The sequence below is a fragment of the Cetorhinus maximus genome, chromosome 5 (genome assembly GCF_964194155.1).
Source record: "Cetorhinus maximus chromosome 5, sCetMax3.hap1.1, whole genome shotgun sequence".
Lineage (NCBI taxonomy): Eukaryota > Metazoa > Chordata > Chondrichthyes > Lamniformes > Cetorhinidae > Cetorhinus > Cetorhinus maximus.
In genome coordinates this window covers 173,673,100-173,689,291 of record NC_135883.1, presented here as the reverse complement: position 1 = coordinate 173,689,291, position 16,192 = coordinate 173,673,100, and the positions used below count along the sequence as shown (strand labels likewise).

Sequence of the window (16,192 nt, the reverse complement as noted above, 5' to 3'; positions counted from 1 at the left end):
GATTTCCTGAAAAAGAATCTCCCACATCTACGTGATGTGTAGCTAAATTTGTTTTCCCCAGCTTATTCCCACAAATAGTTTTGTGTGACTGCAATACCTTTTCCAAATCACTTTGACAATTGTCTGGAAGGTAACTCAATATAACATTTAAATTTTTTTAAGTACCCCCTCATTCTTCAATTAGATTGGAGGAAAATCAATTTCAGAATCCTTCATTTCTACCTCTTTTACTTTATCCACCACTACTAATACCTCCTTTTGGTTATCCTCCCTGTCAAAGTACTATTTCAGCATATTTACAGGACACACCCTCTGCTTCTTTCTTCTATCTGGAGAATTGATTAAATAATTTACTTCACTCAGTCTCTTTTCAATCCTATAAGGCCCACTGAACCTTGCCTTTAATAGTTCACCTGACACTGGTAACAAAACTAACACCTTTTCCCCAGCAACAGAACTACGAGCTTTGGCCCTCTTATCTGCCTTTGTCTTCATCACCTGCTGTAATATCTTTAAATGTTGCTTAACTAACTCGCATGCTTTGTCCAATCTGTCTCTGAATTTTGTCACATAACCCAGGAGAGTAGTTTTGAACTCTGACCCACTCGTTTCTCCTGAATAAAACTTAAGCAGTCCCCTTACTTTGTCACCTGACATGTGTGACATGTTCTGCATAAGTTGACTACATCTTCATGCAGTCCAGGCCAATAGAAATGTTTTTGTGTTTTCGCCTCAGTTTTCCTAATTCCCAAATGTCCAACGATTGGAATTTTGTGAGCTACTCTCAAAATTTTGTTTCTGTATCTAGATGGTATAAAAATATGATGTACTACCACTCACTTCTCATCTGCTGGCTTATGAGATGGCCTCCATTTCATCATGAACACATTACCTTTAAGGTAATAACATTCTGGAATATATTCTGCCTCTGTTCTGAATAAGCTGTCTGATATAGCCCCTTTATTCCTGGATCTTTCTGCTGTAACTTTACCGATTTCATTGAGCTAAACACTTCCGCTTCATTCTGTTCCACCCTCTCTTCCTGGAAAATCTTTATAGACAGATCCAGCTAATTGGATGTCAGCATCCTTCCCCTACCTTTTAGATTCCTCCTCCTCCTCTTTCAACCTGTGAGTTTGTGACCTTGTTACTATACAATCTGGGAACAATCCAGGATGCTCTTTCTGCAACATCTCCACAGACTGTTCGACTACAGTAGGCATCACCAACATCTGTGACCCAGTATATCATTACCAAAGATAAATTGAACCCCTGCAGTGGGCAATTTTCCACTATTCCCATAATCGCCTCACCTGTTTTCAATGTACTCTTTAAATTTACCTTCCATAATGGAATAGGTTTAGCATCTCCATGAATTCCACATATTACCACTCTTTCCTGCAATACTCCCTCTGGACTAGCCCCTGTATCCCTTAACATATTTTCATGTGTACAGGATGGACCAGGAAAAGACTTTCCCTTCACACACAAAATCTTTAAACATTTCTGTAACCTGCCCTTCAGAGCTCCCTTAGGTAAATTGTGAACACATTCCCACTTCTTTACCTATCACTGATTCTTCCTGCTCCAACTGTACACAAACCACTGTTTTTTTTCTTGCCCCTGGATCTCAGAACCCACAGTACTCTTACTTCCAGAACTTTTCTGCGTTCCAGCTACTGCAATAGGTTTTCCCTATAACCTCCAATATATTGACTTTGTGCACCCCACCTTATGACAGTGAAAACATTTAAGTCTTCGAGTGTCACTTCTACCCTTAGCACCTTCCTTTTTTGGTCTGAGGAGAAGCTTCCTGAAAATCTCCAACTGCTCATTGTCCTCCCTGACTAACTTTCACCTTCCCACTTTCTATCCCTCTCTGATTTAAAGGGGTGATGGAAAAAAAATTAGCTCTATAGTCTACCTCATAATGATCATCTATCTCTGCTGCTTGCGTAGCTGTTTTAACCCTCCATTCTTACACATGAGTTCTAACTACCGAAGGAACTTAATCTTTAAATTCTTCCAAAATCATTTTTAAAAATTCATTCATGGGATGTGGCCTTCGCTGGCTGGGCCAGCATTTATTGCCCATCCCTAATTGCCCTTGAGAAGGTGGTGGTGAGCTGCCTTCTTGAACCACTGCAGTCCATGTGGTGTAGGTACACCCACAGCGCTGTTGGGGAGCGAGTTCCAGGATCTTGACCCAGCAATAGTGAAGGAACGGCGATATATTTCCAAGTCAGGATGGTGAGTGACTTGATGAGGAACTTCCAGGTGGTGGTGTTCCCATGTGTCTGCTGCCCTTGTCCTTCTAGATGGTAGTGGTCCGTGGGTTTGGAAGTCTTACTGAATTCACCTCCTGGCTCCCCAAAGCCTGTGCACCATCTACAAGGCACAAGTCAGGAGTGTGATAGAATGCTCCCCACTTGCCTGGATGAGTGCCGCTCCCACACACAAGAAGCGTGACACCATCCAAGACAAAGCAGTGCAGTGCATCTTGTAGATGGTACACACTGCTGCCACTGTTGTGTCGGTGGTGGAGGGAGTGAATGTTTGTGGAAGAGGTGCCAATCAAGCGGGCTGCTTTGTCTTGGATGGTGTCAAGCTTCTTGTGTGTGGGAGCGGCACTCATCCAGGCAAGTGGGGAGCATTCTATCACACTCCTGACTTGTGCCTTGTAGATGGTGCACAGGCTTTGGGGAGCCAGGAGGTGAGTTACTCCTCGCACAATTCCTAGCCTTTGACCGGCTCTTGTAGCCACAGTATTTATAAGGCTAGTCCAGTTCAGTTTCTGATCAATGGTAAACCCCAGGATGTTGATAGTGGGGGATTCAGTGATGGTAATGCCATTGAATGTCCAGGGGCGATGGTTAGACTCTCTCTTGTTGGAGCTTGTCATTGCCTGACACGCGTGGTGCGAATGTTACTTGCCACTTGTCGACCCAAGCCTGGATATTGTCCAGGTCTTGATGCATTTGGACATGGACTGCTTCAGTATCTGAGTCATGAATGGTGCTGAATATTGTGCAACCATCAGCGAACACCCCCACTTCTGACCTTATGATGGAAGGAAAGTCATTGATGAAGCAGCTGAAGATGGTTGGGCCGAGGACACTACCCTCAGGAATTCCTGCAGCGATGTCCTGGAGCTGAGATGACTGACCTCCAACAACCACAACCATCTTCCTTTGTGCTAGGTATGACTCCAACCAGTGGAGAGGTTTCCCCTTGATTCCCATTGACTCCAGTTTTGCTAGGGCTCCTTAATGCCACACTCGGTCAAATGCTGCATCGATGTCAAGGGCAGTCACTCACCTCACCTTGGGAGCTCAGCTCTTTTGTCCATGTTTGAACCAAGGCTGTAATGAGGTCAGGAGCTGAGTGGCCCTGGCGGAACCCAAACTGGGCTTCAGTGAGCAGGTTATTGCTAAGCAAGTCCCGTTTGAGAGCACTGTTGATGATCCCTTCCATTACTTTACTGATGATCAAGAGTAGACTGATGGGGCAGTAATTAGCTGGGTTGGATTTGCTCTGCTTTTTGTGTACAGGTCATACCTGGGCAATTTTCTATATAGGCGGGTAGATGTCATTGTTGTAGCTGTACAGGAACAGCTTGGCTAGGGATGCAGCAAGTTCTGGAGCACAAGCCTTCAGCGCTATTGTTGGAATATTGTCAGGGTCCATAGCCTTTGTACTATCCAATGCCTTCAGCCGTTCCTTGATATCACGTGGAGTGCATCGAATTGGCTGAAGACCGGCCTCTAAGATGCTGGGGACCTCCGGAGGAGGCCAAAATGGATCATCCACTCGGCACTTCTGGCTGAAGATTGTAGCAAGTGCTTCAACCTTATCTTTTGCACTGATGTGCTGGGCTCCTCCATCATTGAGGATGGAGATATTTGTGGAGCCGAGTCCTCTGGTGAGTTGTTTAATTGTCCACCACCATTCACGGCTGGATGTGGCAGGATCTTAGCTCTGATCCGTTGGTTATGGGATCTCTTAGCCCTGTCTATCATCTGCTGCTTATGCTGTTTGGCATGCAAGTAGTCCTGTGTTATAGCTTCACCAGGTTGACACCTCATTTTTAGGTATGCCTGGTGCTGCTCCTGGCATGCCCTCCTGCACTCTTCATTGAACCAGGGTTGATCCCCTGGCTTGGTGGTAATAGTAGAGTGGGGGATATGCCAGGCTATGAGGTTATAGATTGTGTTAGAGTACAATTCTGCTGCTTCTGATGGCCCACGGCACACCATAGATGCCCAGTTGCTAGATCTGTTTGAAATCTATCCCATTTAGCACGGTGGTAGTGCCACACAACACGATGGAGGGTATCCTCAATATGAAGGCGGGACTTCGTCTCCACAATGACTGTGCGGTGATCACTCCTACCGATGCTGTCATGGACAGATGCATCTGCAGCAGGCAGGTTGGTGAGGATGAGGCCAAGTATGTTATTCCCTCTTGTTGGCTCCCTCACCACCTTTGGGGAGGTGATGGTGTAGTGATATTGTCGTAGTAATCCAGAGCCCCAGGGTAATGCTCTGGGGACCCGGGTTCGAATCCTGCCACGGCAGATGGTGGAATTTGAATCCAATAAAAATTTGGAACTAAAGTCTAATAATGATCATGAAAACCATTGTCGATTGTTGTAAAAACCCCATCTGGTTCACTAATGTCCTTTAGGGAAGGAAATCTGCCATCCTTACCTGGTCTGGCCTACATGTGGCTCCAAACCCACAGCAATGTAGTTCATTCTTAAATGCCCTAGGACAACTAGGGATGGGTAATAAATAAAAGAAATCTGAAACAAAAACAAAAATACCTGGAAAAACTCAGCAGGTCTGATAGCATCTGTGGAGAGGAACACAGTTAACGTTTTGAGTCCGTATGACTCTTCATCAGAACTAAGAAATATAGAAATGAGGTGGAGTATAAGCTGGTTGAAGGGGGGTGGGACAGGTAGAGCTGGATAGAGGGCCAGTGATAGGTGGAGGCAAAGAAGTGATTGCCAAAGATGTCATAGACAAAAGGACAAAGGGGTGTTGACGGTGGTGATATTAGCTGAGGAATGTGCTAATGATGACAAGGGTGGAAGGTAGGGTGCTTTCTACCCTTAATGTCATAATTTCTCTCCCAATTTTGGCATAAGCCCCCTGATGTTAGTAAGGATGACTTTGCAGGGTCGACAGGGCTGAATTTGCCATTGTCTTTTCCGGCGCCTGTGTAGATGCCGGGTGGTCCGTCCGGTTTCATTCCTTTTTTGAGACTTTGTGGATGTTTGATACAACTGAGTAGCTTGCTAGGCCATTTCAGAGGGCACTTAAGGGTCAACCAAATTGCTGTCTGAAATCACAAGTAGGCCAGACCAGGTAAGGACGGCAGATTTCCTTCCCTAAAGGATATTAGTGAACCAGAGCCACATATGTTGTCTCTACCTTTAATGCTGGTATCCACTGGTCAAAATTATTTTGTTTTACTCTCTCAAACTCAATATAAGTTTGAACCAGGCTGTTACCTTACATTCCTAAATTTCTGCCTGCATGCCTCTGGAACCAACTCATATGCACTCAAAGCCTTTTTCACTGCCTCATAATCCACCGATACTGTTTCTGACAGCGATGCATATACCTAATGAGCTCTACCTACCAACCTAGATTGTAAAAGCAATGTCCAGATTTCTTGTGGCCATTTCATTTGCTTAGCTATCTTCTCAAATGAAATAAAGAGCAATTGTTAAAGCCATTTTTGCAGTCTAACCACTTTTAAAATCCCTGAACACCAACTCCTGAGTTCAGTGTTCTTCTTGTAGTCATAGCCTTAAGATTCACCAACTCCAAGCCAATCAAGGAATTGTTAAAATCCCACAAAGAGCCCCCAGTTTTGTTATGATACGGCAGGTGGTACTTGCCAGGCTGACCAAATCCATAAAGGAAACTTGGCCACACTATCATAACAATTTTGCAATTTGTACTTATTGTGAGATGGTTTGTGCACTGATGTCGGAAGTAATGAGTCGACCAACACCTTTAGAGATTTTAAAGACTAAATTAAAACATTTATTAACAAAAGAACAACAAACTTAAACATACACACAAGCAAAAGCCTGCTTTAATGTATCCCACAATAATATTAGGAAAAATATGATACTTCCTTGACAATCTGGGCGCCACCAGCAATTTAACCTGGTTTTGCCCATCTATGTTGTTAGATATCACATTCCAAAACATGTCCCTACGCCTCCCTCCCCTACCTTATGTCTCTCTATTCATCCCTGTGCCTCCCTAAGCCTCCGTGCACATCTCTATGGCTTCTGGGGCCTCACTACTCCTCCCATCAGCTCCCCAACCCCTTCCTGCAGCCACACCATTACAGATGGGTGCAGGGGATCAATCTAACCAGGGACAGTCTCCTGGATTAATCTGGAATCTATGCAGGGGATCAATCTGACTGGGAAAAGACTCCTGGATTAATCTGGAATCTATGCAGGGGATCAATCTGACTGGGAACAGACTCCTAGATTAATCCCGGAGCGGTGCCTGGAGTGGTGAGGTGGATCTATCTAAATTCTGCTTTGACTTTTGCAGGGGGATGCTTACCCAGAATTAAAGCAGGATCCAGGCCAGGTATGTGTGGTAAAAGCTTTTGGGGGAGAGGGGGTGGTGGGTGTTGCTGCCCTTGCGTCACACGGTTGCCCCGCCCCCCGTAGCGCCCCGCGGTTGTCTATTCCTCCTCCCCCCGTGGCGCCCCGCAGTTGTCCCTCCCCCCGTGGCACCCCGCAGTTGTCTATTCCCCCTTCCCCCGTGGTGCCCCGCGGTTGTCTATTCCCCCTCCTCCACCGTGGCACAGGCAGCCGTCCTTCGCCCCCCCACCCCCCCTTTCCGTGGCGCCTGCGGTTGTCTCCCCGCGTTTCACCCCCACCCTCCGTGGTGCCCTGTGGTTGTCCCTCTTCATCCCTCCGCCCCAGAGCTGACCCGCTGTTGTCCCTCTCCCCTCCCCCGCCAACGCCCCGTGGTGTCCCGTGGGCGTCCCCCCACACGGTGGTATCACTCTGCTCTTTCTCCTTTCAGATTATGGACACCATTAATGAGAATGAAGCTGCCTTTCTTTCCTCTCTACACCGTGGGCGACGGGTCATTGAGAGAACCCTGCGGAAAATGACCCAATCGCAGAGCTTCCCAGGTACTGGGCTTAGGTACAGGGACTCCTCACACACAGGCTGAGCTGGGCAGAGGGACAGGGGCTCCTCACACACAGGCTGAGCTGGGCAGAGGGACAGGGGCTCCTCACACACAGGCTGAGCTGGGCAGAGGGACAGGGGTTCCTCACACACAGGCTGAGCTGGGCTTAGGGACAGGGGCTCCACGCACACAGGCTGAGCAGAGGGACAGGGGCTCCTCACACAGGCGGAGCTGGGCCTAGGGACAGGGGCTCCTCACACACAGGCTGAGCTGGGCTTAGGTACAGGAGCTCCTCACACAGGCTGAGCTGGGCGTAGGTACAGGGGCTCCTCACACACAGGCGGAGCTGGGCTTAGGGACAGGGGCTCCTCACACACAGGCTGAGCTGGGCAGAGGGACATGGGTTCCTCACACACAGGCTGAGCTGGGCAGAGGGACAGGAGCTCCTCACACACAGGCTGAGCTGGACAGGGGCTCCTCACACACAGCCTGAGCTGGGCTTAGGGACAGGGGTTCCTCACACACAGGCTGAGCTGGGCAGGGGCTCCTCACACACAGGCTGAGCTGGGCTTAGGGACAGGGGTTCCTCACACACAGGCTGAGCTGGGCATAGGTACAGGGGCTCCTCACACACAGCCTGAGCTGGGCTTAGGGACAGGGGTTCCTCACACACAGGCTGAGCTGGGCAGGGGCTCCTCACACACAGGCTGAGCTGGGCTTAGGGACAGGGGTTCCTCACACACAGGCTGAGCTGGGCATAGGTACAGGGACTCCTCACACACGGGCTGAGCTGGGCATAGGTACAGGGGCTCCTCACACACAGGCTGAGCTGGGCTTAGGGACAGGGGTTCCTCACACACAGGCTGAGCTGGGCAGGGGCTCCTCACACACAGGCTGAGCTGGGCTTAGGGACAGGGGCTCCTCACACACAGGCTGAGCTGGGCAGGGGATCCTCACACACAGGTTGAGCTGGGCTTAGGGACAGGGGCTCCTCACACACAGGCTGAGCTGGGCAGGGGATCCTCACACACAGGCTGAGCTGGGTGTAGGGACAGGGGCTCTTCACACAGGCTGAGCTAGGTGTAGGGACAGGGGCTCCTCACACACAGGCTGAGCTGGGTGTGGGGACAGGGGCTCCTCACAAAGCTGAGCTGGGCTTAGGGACAGGGACTCCTCACACACAGGCTGAGCTGGGCTTAGGGACAGGGGCTCCTCACACACAGGCTGAGCTGGGTGTGGGGACAGGGGCTCCTCACACACAGACTGAGCTGGGCTTAGGGACAGGGGCTCCTCACACACAGGCTGAGCTGGGTGTAGGGGCAGGGGCTCGTCACACACAGGCTGAGCTGGGTGTAGGGACAGGGGTTCCTCACACACAGGCTGAGCTGGGCTTAGGTACAGGGGTTCTTTACACACAGGCTGAGCAGAGGGACAGGGGCTCCTCACACAGGCGGAGCTGGGCCTAGGGACAGGGGCTCCTTACACACAGGCTGAGATGGGCTTAGGGACAGGGGCTCCTCTCACACAGGCTGAGCTGGGCTGAGGGACAGGGGCTCCTCACACACAGGCTGAGCTGGGCTTAGGGACAGGGGCTCCTCACACGCAGGCTGAACTGGGCTTAGGGACAGGGGCTCCTCACACACAGGCTGAGCTGGGCAGAGGGACAGGGGCTCCTCACACACAGGCTGAGCTGGGCAGAGGGACAGGGGCTCCTCACACACAGGCTGAGCTGGGCCTAGGTACAGGGGTTCCTCACACACAGGCTGAGCTGGGCATAGGGACAGGGGCTCCTCACACACAGGCTGAGCTGGACAGAGGGACAGGGGTTCCTCACACACAGGCTGAGCTGGGCTTAGGTACAGGGACTGCTCACACACAGGCTAAACTGGGCTTAGGGACAGGGGTTCCTCACACACAGGCTGAACGAGGGTTAGGGATAGGGGTTCCTCACACACAGGCAGAGCTGGGTTTAGGGACAGGGGCTCCTCACACACAGGCTAAGCTGGGCTTAGGGACAGGGGCTCCTCACACACAGGCTGAGCTGGGTGTAGGGACAGTGGCTCCTCACACACAGGCTGAGCTGGGCATAGGTACAGGGGCTCCTCACACACAGGCGGAGCTGGGCTTAGGGACAGGGGCTCCTCACACACAGGCTGAGCTGGGCCAAGGGACAGGGGCTCCTCACACACAGGCTGAGCTGGGCTTAGGGACAGGGGTTCCTCACACACAGGCTGAGCTGGGTTTAGGGACAGTGGCTCCTCACACACAGGCTGAGCTGGGCAGAGAGACAGGGGTTCCTCACACACAGGCTGAGCTGGGCCTAGGGACAGGGGTTCCTCACACACAGGCTGAGCTGGGCAGAGGGACAGGGGTTCCTCACACACAGGCTGAGCTGGACAGGGGCTCCTCACACACAGGCTGAGTTGGGCAGAGGGACAGGGGCTCCTCACACACAGGCTGAGCTGGGCTTAGGGACAGGGGCTCCTCACACACAGGCTGAGCTGGACAGAGGGACAGGGGCTCCTCACACACAGGCTGAGCTGGGCTTAGGGACAGGGGCTCCTCACACACAGGCTGAGCTGGACAGGGGTTCCTCACACACAGGCTGAGGTGGGCAGGGGCTCCTCACACACAGGCTGAGCTGGACAGGGGCTCCTCACACACAGGCTGAGCTGGGCTTAGGTACAGGGGCTCCTCACACGCAGGCTGAACTGGGTGTAGGGACAGGGGCTCCACACACACAGGCTGAGCTGGGTGTAGGGACAGGGGCTCCTCGCACACAGGCTGAGCTGGGCAGAGGGACAGGGGCTCCTCACACACAGGCTGAGCTGGGTGTAGGGACAGGGGCTCCTCACACACAGGCGGAGCTGGGTGTAGGGACAGGGGCTCCTCACACACAGGCTGAGCTGGGCTTAAGGACAAGGGCTCCTCACACACAGGCGGAGCAGGGTGTCGGGACCGGCTTCTTCACACACAGGCTGAGCTGGGCGTAGGGTCAGGGGTTCCTCACAGGCTGAGCTGGGCATAGGGACAAAGGTTTCTCATACACAGGCTGAGCTGGATCTCGGGACGGGTACCTCCCAGAGGCGGAGCTGGATGTAGCGAAAGGGGTTCCTCGCGCAGTTGATGCTGGGTGTAGGGACAGGTGTTCCTTACCGACTGAGCTAGACGTAGAGAAAAGGGTTCCTTACACACAGGCGGAGCTGGGCATAGGGAGAGGCGTTCCTCACAGGTTGAGCTGGGCGTAGGGCCAGGGGTTCCACACACACAGGCGGTGCTGGGCTAAGGGACAGGGGCTCATCACACAGGCTGAGCTGGGCTTAGGGACAGGGGCTCCTCACACACAGACTGAGCTGGCCATAGGGACAGGGGCTCCTCACACACAGGCTGAGCTGGGCGTAGGGACAGGGGCTGCTCACACACAGGCTGAGCTGGGCGTAGGGACAGGGGCTCCTCACACACAGGCTGAGCGGGGCTTAGGGACAGGTGCTCCTCACACACAGGCTGAGCGAGGGTTAGGGACAGGGGTTCCTCACACACAGGCGGAGCTGGGCTTAGGGACAGGGGCTCCTCACACACAGGCTGAGCTGGCCATAGGTACAGGGGCTCCTCACACACAGGCGGAGCTGCGCTTAGGGACAGGGGCTCCTCACACACAGGCGGAGCTGGGCTTAGGGACAGGGGCTCCTCACACACAGGCTGAGCTGGCCATAGGTACAGGGGCTCCTCACACACAGGCGGAGCTGCGCTTAGGGACAGGGGCTCCTCACACACAGGCTGAGCTGGGCTTAAGGACAAGGGCTCCTCACACACAGGCGAGGCAGGGTGTCGGGACCGGGTTCTTCACACACAGGCTGAGCTGGGCGTAGGGCCAGGGGTTCCTCACAGGCTGAGCTGGGCATAGGGACAAAGGTTTCTCATACACAGGCTGAGCTGGATCTCGGGACGGGTACCTCCCAGAGGCGGAGCTGGATGTAGCGAAAGGGGTTCCTCGCGCAGTTGGTGCTGGGTGTAGGGACAGGTGTTCCTTACCGGCTGAACTGGACGTAGAGAAAAGCGTTCCTTACACACAGGCGGAGCTGGGCTTAGGGACAGGGGCTCCTCACATTCAGGCTAAGCTGGGCTTAGGGACAGGGGCTCCTCACACACAGGCTGAGCTGGGTGTAGGGACAGTGGCTCCTCACACACAGGCTCAGCTGGGCATAGGTACAGGGGCTCCTCACACACAGGCTGAGCTGGGCTTAGGGACAGGGGTTCCTCACACACAGGCTGAGCTGGGCAGGGGCTCCTCACACACAGGCTGAGCTGGGCTTAGGGACAGGGGCTCCTCACACACAGGCTGAGCTGGGCGTAGGGACAGGGGCTCCTCACACACAGGCTGAGCTGGGCGTAGGGACAGGGGTTCCTCACACACAGGCTGAGCTGGCCATAGGGACAGGGGCTCCTCACACACAGGCTGAGCTGGGTGTAGGGACAGGGGCTCCTCACACACAGGCTGAGCTGGGCAGGGGCTCCTCACACACAGGCTGAGCTGGGCAGAAGTACAGCGGCTCCTCACACACAGGCTGAGCTGGGCCTCGGGACAGGGTCTCCTCACACACAGGCTTAGCTGGGCTTAGGGACAGGGGCTCCTCACACACAGGCTGAGCTGGGCAGGGGCTGCTTACACACAGGCTGAGCTGGGTGTAGGGACAGGGGCTCCTCACACACAGGCTGAGATGGGCAGAGGGACAGGGGCACCTCACACACAGGCTGAGCTGGGTGTAGGGACAGGGGCTCCTCACACACAGGCTGAGCTGGGCAGAGGGACAGCAGCTCCTCACACACAGGCTGAGCTGGGCTTAGGGACAGGGGCTCCTCACACACAGGCTGAGCTGGACAGAGGGACAAGTGTTCCTCGCACACAGGCTGAGGTGGGCAGGGGCTCCTCACACACAGGCTGAGCTGGACAGGGGCTCCTCACACACAGGCTGAGCTGGACTTAGGTACAGGGGCCCCTCACACACAGGCTGAGCTGGGCAGGGGCTCCTCACACACAGGCTGAACTGGGTGTAGGGACAGGGGCTCCACACACACAGGCTGAGCTGGGTGTAGGGACAGGGGCTGCACACACACAGGCTGAGCTGGGTGTAGGGACAGGGGCTCCTCGCACACAGGCTGAGCTGGGCAGAGGGACAGGGGCTCCTCACACACAGGCTGAGCTGGGCTTAGGGACAAGGGCTCCTCACACACAGGCTGAGCTGGACAGAGGGACAGGGGTTCCTCACACACAGGCTGAGCTGGGCAGGGGCTCCTCACACACAGGCTGAACTGGGTGTAGGGACAGGGGCTCCACACACACAGGCTGAGCTGGGTGTAGGGACAGGGGCTACACACACATAGGCTGCGCTGGGTGTAGGGACAGGGGCTCCTCGCACACAGGCTGAGCTGGGCAGAGGGACAGGGGCTCCTCACACACAGGCTGAGCTGGGCCAAGAGACAGGGGCTCGTCACACACAGGCTGAGCTGGGTGTAGGGACAGGGGCTCCTCACACACAGGCTGAGCTGGGCTTAGGTACAGGGGCTCCTCACACACAGGCTGAGCTGGACAGAGGGACAGGGGCTCCTCACACACAGGCTGAGCTGTGCTTAAGGACAAGGGCTCCTCACACACAGGCGGAGCAGGGTGTAGGGACCGGTTTCTTCACATACAGGCTGAGCTCGGCGTAGGGCCAGGGGTTCCTCACAGGCTGAGCTGGGCATAGGGACAAAGGTTTCTCATACACAGGCTGAGCTGGATCTCGGGACGGGTACCTCCCAGAGGCGGAGCTGGATGTAGCGAAAGGGGTTCCTCGCGCAGTTGGTGCTGGGTGTAGGGACAGGTGTTCCTTACCGGCTGAGCTGGACGTAGAGTAAAGGGTTCCTTACACACAGGCGGAGCTGGGCATAGGGACAGGCGTTCCTCACTGGTTGAGCTGGGCGTAGGGCCAGGTGTTCCACACACACAGGCGGTGCTGGGCGTAGGGACAGGGGCTCATCACACAGGCTGAGCTGGGCTTAGGGACAGGGGCTCCTCACACACAGGCTGAGCTGGGCGTAGGGACAGGGGCTCCTCACACACAGGCTGAGCTGGACGTAGGGACAGGGGCTCCTCACACACAGGCTGAGCTGGGCTCAGGGACAGGGGCTCCTCACATACAGGCTGATCGAGGACTAGGGACAGGGGTTCCTCACACACAGGCAGAGCTGGGCTTAGGGACAGGGGCTCCTCACACACAGGCTGAGCTGGGCTTAGGGACAGGGGCTCCTCACACACAGGCTGAGCTGGGCAGGGGCTCCTCACACACAGGCTGTGCTGGGCGTAGGGACAGGGGCTCCTCACACACAGGCTGTGCGAGGGTTAGGGACAGGGGCTCCTCACACACAGGCTGAGCTGGGCTTAGGGACAGGGGCTCCTCACACACAGGCTGAGTGAGGGTTAGGGACAGGGGCTCCTCACACACAGGCTGAGCTGTGCAGAGGGACTGGGGCTCCTCACACACAGGCTGAGCGAGGGTTAGGGACAGGGGCTCCTCATACACAGGCGGAGCTGCGCCTAGGGACAGGGGCTCCTCACACACAGGCTGAGCTGTGCAGAGGGACAGGGGCTCCTCACACACAGGCTGAGCGAGGGTTAGGGACAGGGGTTCCTCACACACAGGCTGAGCTGTGCCTAGGGACAGGGGATCCTCATACACAGGCTGAGCTGGGCCTAGGGACAGGGGCTCCTCACACACAGGCTGAGCTGGGCCTAGTGACAGGGTCTCCTCACACACAGGCTGAGCTGGGCTGAGGGACAGGGGTTCCTCACACACTGGCGGAGCTGGGCGTAGGGACAGGGGTTCTTCATACACAGGCGGAGCTGGGCGTAGGGACAGGGGCTCCTCACACACAGCTGGCGCTGGGCGTAGGTACAGGGGCTCCTCACACACAGGCGGAGCTGGGCTGAGGGACAGGGGCTCCTCACACACAGGCAGAGCTGGGCGTAGGGACAGGTGTCCCTCACACACAGGCTGAGCTGGGCGTAGGGACAGGGGTCCCTCACACACAGGCTGAGCTGGGCGTAGGGACAGGGGTCCCTCACACACAGGCTGAGCTGGGCGTAGGGACAGGGGTCCCTCACACACAGGCTGAGCTGGGCGTAGGGACAGGGGTCCCTCACACAGGCGGAGCTGGACTGAGGGACAGGGGCTCCTCACACACAGGCAGAGCTGGGCGTAGGGACAGGGGTCCCTCACACACAGGATGAGCTGGGCGTAGGAACAGGTGTTCCTCACACAGGCAGAGCTGGACGTAGGGACAAGGTCCCTCACACGCAGGCTGTGCTGTCTGTAGGGACAATGTCCCTCACACACAGGCTGAGCTGGGCTGAGGGACAGGGGCTGCTCACACACAGGCAGAGCTGGACGTAGGGACAGGGGCTCCTCACACACAGGCTGAGCTGTTCGAACACTGTCTCCATGCCGCCACCCCCCTCCTTCACCCCATGTCGACCCATCCTACGCCTGAGCTGCTGAAAGCCAGTCACCAAACCCCCTCCCCAACCCCGCCACTCGCTGAGCTCCTTGAGCCTGTTCCCCCACCTCCCCTCCACACTCACACGCTGAGCTCCTCGAGCCTGTTCCCCCACCTCCCCTCCACACTCACACGCTGAGCTCCTCGAACCTGTTCCCCCACCAACCTACCTCCCCTCCACACTCACACGCTGAGCTCCTCGAGCCTGTTCCCCCACCAACCTACCTCCCCTCCACACTCACACGCTGAGCTCCTCGAACCTGTTCCCCCACCAACCCACCCCCCCTCCACACTCACACGCTGAGCTCCTCGAGCCTGTTCCCCCACCTCCCCTCCACACTCACACGCTGAGCTCCTCGAGCCTGTTCCCCCACCTCCCCTCCACACTCACACGCTGAGCTCCTCGAGCCTGTTCCCCCACCTCCCCTCCACACTCACACGCTGAGCTCCTCGAGCCTGTTCCCCCACCTCCCCTCCACACTCACACGCTGAGCTCCTCGAGCCTGTTCCCCCACCTCCCCTCCACACTCTCACGCTGAGCTCCTCGAGCCTGTTCCCCCACCTCCCCTCCACACTCACACGCTGAGCTCCTCGAGCCTGTTCCCCCACCTCCCCTCCACACTCACACGCTGAGCTCCTCGAGCCTGTTCCCCCACCCCCCCTCCACACTCTCACGCTGAGCTCCTCGAACCTGTTCCCCCACCTCCCCTCCACACTCACACGCTGAGCTCCTCGAGCCTGTTCCCCCACCAACCCACCTCCCCTCCACACTCACACGCTGAGCTCCTTGAGCCTGTTCCCCCACCTCCCCTCCACACTCACACGCTGAGCTCCTCGAGCCTGTTCCCCCACCAACCTACCTCCCCTCCACACTCACACGCTGAGCTCCTCGAACCTGTTCCCCCACCAACCCACCCCCCCTCCACACTCACACGCTGAGCTCCTCGAGCCTGTTCCCCCAGCCCCCCTCCACACTCACACGCTGAGCTCCTCGAGCCTGTTCCCCCACCCCCCCTCCACACTCTCACGCTGAGCTCCTCGAACCTGTTCCCCCACCTCCCCTCCACACTCACACGCTGAGCTCCTCGAGCCTGTTCCCCCACCAACCCACCTCCCCTCCACACTCACACGCTGAGCTCCTTGAGCCTGTTCCCCCACCTCCCCTCCACACTCACACGCTGAGCTCCTCGAGCCTGTTCCCCCACCAACCTACCTCCCCTCCACACTCACACGCTGAGCTCCTCGAACCTGTTCCCCCACCAACCCACCCCCCCTCCACACTCACACGCTGAGCTCCTCGAGCCTGTTCCCCCACCTCCCCTCCACACTCACACGCTGAGCTCCTCGAGCCTGTTCCCCCACCTCCCCTCCACACTCACACGCTGAGCTCCTCGAGCCTGTTCCCCCACCTCCCCTCCACACTCACACGCTGAGCTCCTCGAGCCTGTTCCCCCACCAACCTACCTCCCCTCCACACT

At 55.9% G+C, this 16,192-nt stretch overlaps 1 protein-coding gene across 1 annotated transcript in view; it reads left to right on the top strand.

The window, feature by feature from the left end:
• The window catches only part of aars2 (alanyl-tRNA synthetase 2, mitochondrial (putative)), a 102,926-nt gene that overhangs the window by 35,993 nt on the left and 50,741 nt on the right, over positions 1 to 16,192 (top strand). Inside the window, exons 8-9 of the mRNA XM_078542817.1 lie at positions 6,588 to 6,626; positions 7,071 to 7,182. Coding sequence (XP_078398943.1) covers positions 6,588 to 6,626; positions 7,071 to 7,182 — 151 coding nt within the window. The remainder of the gene's footprint in view (positions 1 to 6,587; positions 6,627 to 7,070; positions 7,183 to 16,192) is intronic.